This window comes from Mytilus galloprovincialis, chromosome 2 (assembly GCF_965363235.1).
Source record: "Mytilus galloprovincialis chromosome 2, xbMytGall1.hap1.1, whole genome shotgun sequence".
NCBI lineage: Eukaryota > Metazoa > Mollusca > Bivalvia > Mytilida > Mytilidae > Mytilus > Mytilus galloprovincialis.
The window spans coordinates 33830678-33842115 of NC_134839.1; the positions used below are offsets into that span (position 1 = coordinate 33830678).

At 34.3% G+C, this 11438-nt stretch overlaps 1 protein-coding gene across 1 annotated transcript; it reads right to left on the reverse strand.

The window, feature by feature from the left end:
- Window positions 1–6990: 6990 nt before the first annotated feature.
- Window positions 6991–9063, reverse strand: LOC143063432 (uncharacterized). The gene has a single exon (XM_076235581.1). It carries the CDS (start codon window positions 8996–8998, stop codon window positions 7394–7396), a length of 1605 nt encoding a protein of 534 aa, XP_076091696.1. The 5' UTR covers window positions 8999–9063; the 3' UTR covers window positions 6991–7393.
- Window positions 9064–11438: the final 2375 nt, after the last annotated feature.

Genomic DNA, 11438 nt, shown 5'->3' on the forward strand with positions numbered 1-11438 from the left:
GTGTACATGGATTGTCAGTGTATACATTGATTGTCAGTGTGTACATAGATTGTCAGTCTGTATATAGATTGTCTGTGTGTACATAGATTGTCAGTGTATACATGTATACATAGATTGTCTGTGTGTACATTGATTGTCAGTGTGTACATGGATTTTCAGTGTGTACATGAATTTGCTGTGTGTGCATGGATTGTCAGTCTGTACATAGATTGTCTGTATGTTCATCGATTATCATTGTGTACATATATGGTCAGTGTGTGCATGGATTGTCAGTGTGTGTATGGATTGTCAGTGTGTATATAGATTGTTAGTATGCACATGGATTGTCAGTGTGTACATAGATTGTCAGTGTGCACATGGATTGACAGTGTACATATATTGTCAGTCTATACATGGATTGTCAATGTAAACATGGATTAACTGTGTGTACATGGATTATCAGTGTGAACATGGATTGTCAGTGTATACATGGATTGTCAGTGTATACATGGATTAACTGTGTGTACATGGATTGTCATTGTATTCATGGACTGTCAGTGTGTACATGGATTGTCTCTGTGTATGAATTGTCAGTGTGTTAATGGATTGTATGTGTGTATGGATTATCAGTGTGTACATGGATTGTCATTCTGTACATAGATTGCCTGTGTGTACATAGATTGTCAGTGTATACATGGATACATATATTGTCTGTGTGTACATTGATTGTCAGTGTGTACATGGATTGTCAGTGTGTACATAGATTGTCAGCGTGTATGTGTATTGTTAATGAGTACATAGATTGTCAGTATGTACATGTGTATGAATTGTCAGTGTGTTAATGGATTGTATGTGTGTATGGATTATCAGTGTGTACATGGATTGTCATTCTGTACATAGATTGTCTGTGTGTACATGGATTGTCAGTGTATACATTGATTGTCAGTGTGTACATGGATTGTCAGTCTGTACATAGATTGCCTGTGTGTACATAGATTGTCAGTGTATACATGGATACATATATTGTCTGTGTGTACATTGATTGTCAGTGTGTACATGGATTGTCAGTGTGTACATAGATTGTCAGCGTGTATGTGTATTGTTAATGAGTACATAGATTGTCAGTATGTACATGGATTGTCAGTGTGTACATGGATTGTCAGTCTGTACATGGATATTCTGTGTGTGCATGTTTTGTCAGATGCATTGTTTCTTTATTGTTAATATATTTTTGTCGAGCCTTCGACTTTAGTCGAAAAAGCAAGACTAAGCGATCCTACATTCTGTCGTCGTCGGTGTCGTCGGCGGCGTCCACAAATATTCACTCTGTGGTTAAAGTTTTTGAAATTTTAATAACTTTCTTAAACCATACTGGATTTCTACCAAAATTGGACAGAAGCTTGTTTATGATCATAAGATAGTATCCAGAAGTAAATTTTGTGAAAATAAAATTCCATTTTTTCCGTATTTTACTTATATATGCACTTAGTTTTTCTGCGGGAAAACATTACATCACTCTGTGGTTGTAGTTTTTAAAATTTAATAACTTTCTTAAACTATCCTTGGTTTGTACCAAACTTGAACAGAAGGTTGTTTATGATCATAAGATAGTATCCAGAAGTAAATTTTGTAAAATGACAAATCCATTTTTTCCATATTTTACTTTAAATGGACTTTTTTTCTGCCAGGAAATAACACATTCACTCTGTGGTTAAATTTTAAAAAAAATTTGATAACTTTCTTATACTATTTTTTATTTGTACCAAACTAAGACAGAAGCTTGTTTATGATCAAAAGCTAGTATCTAGAAGGAAATTTTGTTAATATTTTGTACCTGTGTATCTGTATTTTACTTATAAATGGACTTAGTTTTTCTTCCAGTTAACACTACATCCAGTCTGCAGTTAAAGTTTTTAAAACATTTATTAGATTCATAAACTACCCAGGATTTTTTACCAAACTTGGACAGAAGCTTCCTACAATCCAAACATGGTATCAAGCGGAATATTTTTATCGATTTTTCCTTTGTTGATCCTGCAATTTACAGCAAAAGTAGGCGAGAAACTGGGTTCCGCGGAACCCTTACAATTTTTTTAAGTTTTAGGACAACAAATATGTGTTCCCATGGGAACCAAATGTGTTCCTCTTCTTGTGGGCTTGTTCCTTTGCTCATATGAGGCTAACTTCATACAGCAGCTTCTTAGAAAGTATGAAAAGTTAATATTATCTTTTAATTGCACTTCCCGCTATATAGATGGTGTCCTCTCACTAAATAATTCTAAGTTTGGTTATAATACTGAACGCGTTTATCCCATCTTCCTTGAAATAGAGGATACAACAAATTCAGTTAAGTTTGCCCAAAATCTTGACGTATCTAGAAACTCAAAATTAGGGTCGTTTGAGAACAAAACTTTATGTCAAAAGAGATGAATTTAGTTTCCCAATTGTGAACTTTCTATTTCTATGTATCAACATTCCAGTAGCTCCTGCATATATTATATGAAGTATATATCTCCCGTTTGATTCGATATGCCAGAGCTGGCGTTTCCTATAATAATTTGCTTCATAGAGGGTTTCTGCTAATAAGTAAACTTTTGAACCAAAAATTCTAATTGGTTGTGATTAAATCGTCCTTTCGAAAAAAAAATATACGGACGCCATAACGAGTTGGTTGATCATTATGAAATACCTGTTTCACAGATGACGACGGATATGTTCCAATCGTCGTTACCATAATCCCGTCCGCCTTTCCCGAATGTGACCTACCGAATAAGACTCATCGCAGAGTTGTTACTGCTATAAGCAACATGACGGGTGCAACATGTGGATCAGGATTTGATTACCCTTCTAGAGCACCTGATATTACCCAAGTTTTCTGTGGGGTTTGTATTGCTAAGTACTTTGTTCTCTATGTATGTTTTGTGTATGATATCGTTGCTGTCTTTCGGTCGTTTTCTTTGTATTGTTGTTGCCATGGCGATGTCAGTTTATTTCAGTCGACTTATGAGTTGTCCATTTGGTATCTTTTCTCGTCTTTTCTCGTCTATAAGTTTAGCCGTGAATTTTCTCAATTTGAAAAGTTTCAAATTTTTCATGCCGGTGCCTAGTAAATCTGTCTAAACTGTGGGCTTTCCTAATTTTTAAAGGCCGTACGGTGCTTATATTCACCTCTTTTGAACTCGTGTGTATAGTTGTTTCATTTGCAATCATAATCCATCTTCTTAATTTCACAAGAAATAAATATAAAAAAGACTTTCGGGTAAGTATAAAGAAAACATTACTATTTAATCTTTTTTTCTTAAAAATTAACACAACAGATAAAAAACACATCAACCAATAAAAACTAAATTTAGTCGCACAGTTTTATATTTAAAAAAAATTTTAAACTGCAACTACCATATTTTTTCATCACAAATATTTGTTTGAAATAAAGTTATAATTAAGAAATTTAAATCAATTCCAATACCAGCAAAATTCATAAAAAAATAAGACAGAAAACAAGTTGAAATAAAAAGAAGCGGTGTTCCTTTACGTTGTCACATTGTAACAGTATTTGGTTCTTTCAAAAGTTCCATTTTATAAAAACTTCTTCTCACATCATTGGTTAAGTGAATCGTTTATTTTTTAATTCGCTTTGATTAACGTAAATAATGGCAGTTTTATAAACTTTAAATTATATGGCAGTAATCATTTAAAGCATATATCAACATTATATATCTAATTATAAAGAGTACTTTTCGACCTTCTGAGTGACCAGTGTCCTAGTCCTAAATTACGACCAAATTCTTTAATATGGACGGAACCCATTTTTGGCAGTGCTTTTTCCAAATCATGTACCGGTTGAACAGATAAGTTTGTACGTTTCAAGGTTCTCTTTCTCTGCTGTATATCACAGTTAATACTTTCTGTCTGTTCTCTCAGTTTAGCCAACTCTGTAACGGATTGGAGGCTAGTTGATTTTGAATGAATAGCTTCTAACATTAGCTTATAATATTTTACTGTCCGTAATCTTGTATCAATGATCATTTTCTCATTTTCTAAATCGCTTTTAACTTTTTCGTATTTTGACTCTAGTTCTCCATTTAAGTTTTGTTCTATTTCATCAAGGTATTCGTCCATAACTTTTCGGAAAATTGAAATGTTATCTTTCCCAGCTTGGAGTTGTTCGTCTAATCTTTGCAAATTGCGTTTTCTATCATCTGAAAGCTCTTGAGATTCAGTTTCAAGAAAGTCTAGTTTCGGATCTAATTCCTTTGTAGTGTGATTTCCTTTAATTTCCGGTGCAACCTCTGATATTTGTAGCACGCCTTTGTTAAGGAAATAGCAGGTTCTGTGCTGTATTTTCCCACATATGTTACACGTTGTTGTCCAGTCACGGGGACAAAAGTACGCCATGTCCTCTTTTGGATGATGAACGCATTTTTGGTAAGGGAATCGTAGCTTTGTGGCATCTTGTAGATCTGTTGTAGGGTGGTAGATCTTCATTGTAGTGAGCTGTCGATGCAAATCCATGTGATCGAAACATAACGCATTTGCACAATATCCACACCATTTCACAGCCTCTCTTGTGCAACCATCATTAAAGTGACAAACTTTTTGTTCAATGGCTGGTTCACATAACAGTGTGGAACAAACGGTCCCTATCGGTAAGTTCTCTGCGTACGATTTAGCGTTTAGTTTGCCTAATGTTTGGAACACCATCATTTTGCATTCTGGACAATGTATTTCTATTTTCCCCGGGGAATCCTTGATAATTTTGTCCACATATTTTGTCAGACATGGTTCACAAAACGAATGCAAACAAGGAAGGCACTTAGGTACACGGATTTGTTTGTCGCAAAGGATGCAGAGTAGAATATCCACCACTTTCGCTTTATCGTCTGCTTCTGTATCAGTAATGGCCGGCTCCTCAGCCACAATATTTACAGGTTCTTCTTTTGGAGGTTCGTCTTTCGGCTTCTTGGACGCCATGTTGGACGTAACCAATGGTTATGTTGCATACTGCCATTTAGGTTTACAGAAATGTTGATGAACGATAAAGGTCTCTTCGTATTAATGGTTATTTGACTTTATGTAGGTCTTCATTGTAACTTGATGAATTGTTTAAATGTTATCTACATAGTCCTTAGTAATTTAGTAAACGGTTGGTGTTTAAAACAGTAAACGTTTTCTATACCAGACACGAACTAAACTGACATATGATATTACAAAATGTATTTTAAATTAACTTCAGGTATTTAATGTTATTTAATATTCGAAAATTACAAAAGAATTAATTATACCTCGTTTCATGTAACGATGAAATGCATTGGAAATAAATATTTATAACTAAGGTTAATGCCTTTTATACCATTATATTAACAGTTCATTATTTATTTTTTTGGAAATATATAGAATATTACTTGATATGAATTACACGTGAAGGGTAAATGATGGTTCGATATCAGCCCTTCTACAAAACACGCAGAGGTTTCTGCATTCGACATCAGCCCTTCTGCAAAACATCCAGAGGTTTCTTCATTTTCAATGTGTATGTGCCTTTCCCAAGTCAGTAGCCTGTAATTCATTGGTTGTCGTTTCTTTATGTGTTACATATTTGTTTTTCGTTCATTTGTTGTACATAAATTAGGCCGTTAGTTTTCTGGTTTAAGGTAGATGGGGTGTCTAAATTATAATCCATAGAGTCTTTTAATAATTTGCCAAAATGTAGTTCATATCCTGGGTCACCGGACTTATTTTCACGCTACAGGTTGTTCAAAATTGTCAAGATTTTGTATAGATTATGCATGGAAAACCCATTTTTCCGCCATAAAACGCAAACCACACCATAGAATTTTGAGATAAAATATGAGAAGATAGCTTCAATATTATGCTTTCAGATAAGAAAAAGAAAAAATGGGGTCACCGGACTCGTTTTCTTACTACATGTAAAAATGGGTAAATTCCTAGCACATTCTATTGTAAAAGTAACACTATCTGGATTATCTGCCCCTGCATTTGAGTTGTCTCCCCTTATTTGACAAAGTCAGAAAAAAATGAATCAAACAAAAGAATTCTTATTTTTGCAAAATACAATCATAAATATGATCAAACATGGCATTTTCTATATTATAATGAAAATTCTTACACATAAATTACCTACTTCTATAAAAATTTGCACATTTCATCAAAGATCTAGACCTTGTTTTCTAGTATTTCAAAATCCAAGATGGAGGAAGACACCCTATCTACCTTAAATTGGCATTTCGGGGCCTTTTATAGCTGACTATGCTGTATGGGCTTTGCGCTTTGCAGTATTCACATGATTTAGTCGATGTGCATGTGTTGAAATGATTTCTTTTGTTATTAACTAGGCTCATGCTTAAAATAGCTTAAGCATATACTCAATTATTTTTCTTTCTTGTTTGTATGTCAATATTATTTAATGAGAAGATCTCAAAAAGGCTGCTATCGCAGTTTTTGCATTACTCCTATTGTGTTAGTTCCTTTGTGATTTTTGACGTTGAACACACACACACACATATGGCTTTCAGAACGTGTGCCCTAGAGTATATCTGAAGAAGAATATTCTAGAAACAGATTTACATTCTGTATGTATGTGCCTGTTCCAAGTCAGGAGCCTGTAATTCGGTGGTTTTCGTTTGTTGATGTGTTACATATTTGTTTTTCGTTTATTTTTGTACATTAATTAGGACGTTAGTTTTCTCAGTTGAAATGTTTTACATTATCATTTCAGGGCCTTTTAAAGCTGACTATGCGGTATGGCCTTAACTCATGGTTGAAACCCGTGCGGTGACATATAGTTGTTAATTTCTGTGTCATTTGGTCCCTTGTGGAGAGTTGTCTCATTGGCAATCATACCACATCTTCTTCTTGTTTTTATCTATACCAACAAGAAGTTGTTCTAAATCAGGAGCCTCGTCAGTGCTAGTCCGATATTGCTCCGACAGCGATGTAGGTATACGCCAGAGTTTGTCTTACATGAACTTTCACTGTTATTTCTATAAGAAATGTGGTAATGCTAGCCTTTTTGAAATTTAATCGTGAAATTTCGATTTATATAATAAAATAGAGTTTCTTATAGTTTTACCTTGTTGGATTGTTGTCTTATGTATACACAGTTCATTTTCTGCCATCTATATCCCGATGTAAAAAATCATGGAACTTTACTACACAATGATGCATCGAATTCGATTTCACATTTAAAATTAAATCTGTTTGACGCATTCCTTGCGTATTTTGGACCAAGACTCTAAGCTTAATTAAGATCAATGGTAAAGACAAACTAAAATAACAAAACAACATTTCATAATATTTCTACATAATTTAAATAAATATCTCTTAATAAGTTTAGTTTTGAGGAACTTTAATGCAGTCTGATGCTCATATGTGCTGCACAAGCTGAACAAATTTATTATAGAGTGGATTTTGATAGTGATGTACCCTTAAATAGGTTGGTTTTAGATCTGATGGGTGGCGGTACGGGTGCTAGTTTGTAGGCTGATATCTCCCGCCTTTGTAGCGATCCCATTTTATTGATTTGTTTGAAGTATTCCGCGTAGGTTGTAATTGATACTTCAAATGTTTTGGCTTTTCTTTTAAAGGTATGGATATCACCTTCAACGTTTTTAGTTTGGTCTCTAAGCTGCGACATTTCAGTTATTGCTTGAGTATCTGGCGAGTGTATGGTTATGTTTTCCATCAGGTTCTGATAGTGAACGACAGTTCTTAGTTTGATTTCCGCTTTATCTCTTTCTTCTTCTAAATCTATTCGTGTGCGCTCGTAAATCTCGGTAAGCTCGTCATGAAGGTCATCTTCCAGCTGGTCAAGGTGATCGTTGATGTTTTGTCGTATGGTAGAAATACTTTCACGACCTAACCTCAGCTGTAACTCAAGTTCATCAAGATTTTTTATTCGGTCATCAGAAATTTCTTCGGCTTCTTCACGTAAATTATCTAGTCGTTTCTTTAAAGTTTTAGCATGTTTACTGTCTTTTACTCTTGCTGCAGCGACCGGAAGCGGTACGACACTTCCTTTCTGATTGTCGCATATCTTGTGCAACATCTTACGACAAACATGGCAGCACGGAGTCCATTCCTCTTTACAAAATAAATGCAGATCTTCTTTCTTGTGAAAATGACATTTTTGATAAGGGAACATTAAAGTGTTTGATTTTCCACTAATGTCATCTAGACTCACCGTTGGATGGCGCTGTTTTATTGAAGTTAATTGTTTGTGGTATTGAACATGCTCTTCACAAAATGCAAGTGCACAGTAGCCACACCAAGACACTGCTTTATTCAAATCACTGTTACATACATTACAAAGTCTAGTCCTTGCTGCCTTTTTGCTAAGAACCGTTGAAATAAGGGTACTTGTAGGCAGAGATTCGATATATTCCCGAGCATTAATTCTGTTCCTTGATACAAGAACTACAGCATGACATAATGGACACGTGATCGTAGTGGTTTTCGAACGGTCAATCAACTTTTTTACATATGTTTCTAAACAAGATTCACAAAAAGAATGCAAACATGGTAAGATTTTTGGCATTCGCATATTCTCGGAACAGAGTGGACATTTGACTAGGAGGAACTGAGCCTCTTTTTGGTCATGAGAAGGTCCATTGAGTTCAAGATCTAACGAAACCTCAGTCGTTGCACGTGATAATGATGTGCCACTTCTATCTCCGTCAGTCCTAGGGGAATTCTCTTTGCTATTTATATCACCATTTAATTTTGAATCTTTTAATTCTTCTACATTTTCGTTTACACTAGAATTCCTCGTTTGCTCCGTGTTCTCATCATCTCTCGTTTCACTTGGTTCTTCTTTGTTTGTTTCTGGTGGATCTTGTACATTTCGGGATTCACCGTTCTGACTAGATGTTCTGAACTGTTGCAGATCCGCTCCGCCATCTTGCTGCTTGCTACTGACTTGCTCATACAGATTGTTCTCCAAATGATCTGCTACTGTTTCTTGATGATTAAGAACAATATCTTGCTGTACTCCATCAGCCATTATTAATAGCTTAGTCCAATATTTCAAACCTGTTAAAAAGAAACAGTTTTTACCGGATCTTAAGAGCAGATCATGGGTATGAGGAACTGCGAAGGTAATTTACAGAACCCTTCAAATGAATTTGCGAAACAAAAATACTTGATTTAATTTCTCTTAAAGACAACAATAAAATTGTGAATGAAAATGCATTTGTATCAAATGTGTTTGTCGACATAAACGTGCAGATATACTTCTAATCAAATTCAAAACAAATTTTAACTTCCCATACGACCCTCTTTAGTATCCATTAGTAATATGTCGTCAAACACAAGGTACTATCAAGAACAAAAATATTTTCAAAAACTATTTTCCATTTCAGTAATTAATTGGAACAAAGGTATTTAATTGTTTTATTTAAAAACAGGTATGAATGCAAGTTTAATTTACAAAGACAAAAAATTAAAGATTAACGGCATTTCAGTGTTACGGATAATAAACGTCACTATTACAAATTGAATATGAATAGAGCAACTAACACTTTACACTTTATTACTTTTTTCGAGCTATTTATTGACACGACTTTCGCTAGTTGAAACATGAATATAGATCAGCATAAATAAGTTATATAGTAACCAATATCACAGGGACTCGGTTTTAAGTAATGCAAATAGACAGGAAATGATAAAAAAAAATAGATTAAAAACATTGATTTACAAAATTTTAATCTGCTAACCGAGTCCCTGTGACCAATATGCCAACATAATGATAAAATCACGAAGGGTTTCAATTGTGAAGCTGGATGTGACTTAATTGCTTACTTCGCTAGAGCACATGATAGTCAACACATACAAAATATTGCTAGCACTATAAAACAGTCCATCTCATAACTTTAAACCTTTCTAAGGGGATGCTGATTATTTTTTAGCTGTAATTAAAAAAGAGTAATTATTTCATTTTCCTTTCAGTGTTCAATTATTTTCTTTTAGTATCAGTAAATATTGTTCATGAACTATTTGTAGCTGCACGTGTCGAGTGCACCCGGTGAAGCTTAAGCTTGATCCGCGTGTTGTGCGTTAACGTCGCAGTATTTCTTTACGTTTATCAGGTTATGTCGATGTTTTATCTTGGATTCATTAGTAAACATGACCATTTATTTACATTGTTGTGTTCTTTAATCTATTACAGGTTTATATATAGGATAATTTATTTAATCGACAATTCTACTGAAACATCCCTTTAGTATAACATCACCAGATCAGAGGGACCATACACACATAGACAACAAAAGTGTTCTTTTGATAAATAAACAACTGAAGCAGAATAAAGGTAGTAACATTGCAATACTGATATTTAAATGAAGAAATAAAACAAAAGTAAGTTAGAGCACATATTTTGCGCTCGAGTTGAATTATAGGTTGCATTTCTTTGATATAGACAATGCATTTCTCGTAGGCCTTGCCCTCCCTTTGCGGCTAAAAAATGAGTTATTGTAAAAAATATATATCCTAGTATGGAAAGCTGACATATGCGCAACTTTTATTTCAAGTTCAAAGCATAGGGCTGTGCGGAATATTTTCAACATTTATATACCCTGAACTTGTTAGAGTTTAAACTTATACTAAAATTCTGTACTACCCCTACCTCCACATTTTGTCTACTTCAGAAATCACTTTACACTGCAACAATGTGTGTATATACTGGTGACAGTCACAAATGCTGTCTCTATTAGATAAAACATAGAGATCATATCCGGGAACCAGAACGTAAATAAATCAAGTTATCTATGAATAGTTTCCCCAAAAGAGGCGTGGTTTGAGAAACAGCTGTATTGACAAAGTGCAACCTATATATAGTTCCTAAATTATACTTAATTTGTCTGACAAAATTTAAACTCATCTATAACAGATTAAGAAAATAAAAAAAACAACATACGAAAAATATTACACAGAAACTAAGATATTGAATAAATAAAACTAACCAAACTAAATAGCAAAATGAAACTTTGGTGTTTCAGTTCTTACTCCACCACCACTTGTGACAACCGTTATGAGACTCGTAAAGTAGACTTCGGGTGACATATAACGTATGACAATTATTTCATTATGTACGCTAGCGACAAAAACCTCTTGGAACCCAAATAAATCACATTTGTTGATGCCATGCACGAACAAAGATGACGGATTTTCGCCTGTGATGTAACTGTTGACATCTATGAAACATATTAATATATATTCACAAAGAGAAAACATTTGGAGTCCTTGTTGGCGTTCTTTCGAAAACAATCATATAAATGCTAACTACCCTGCGATGACCTATAGTTGTCCACATCTTTTTATTCTTAAGTTATTGTCTCGCCTCGTAACAAAATTTGCAGAATTAGAGAAACATACTCCATAAGGGACAAACGAGAGAACAGCGAATATAACAAGAGATTATTTAAAGAGTTCAGGGCGATTACAAG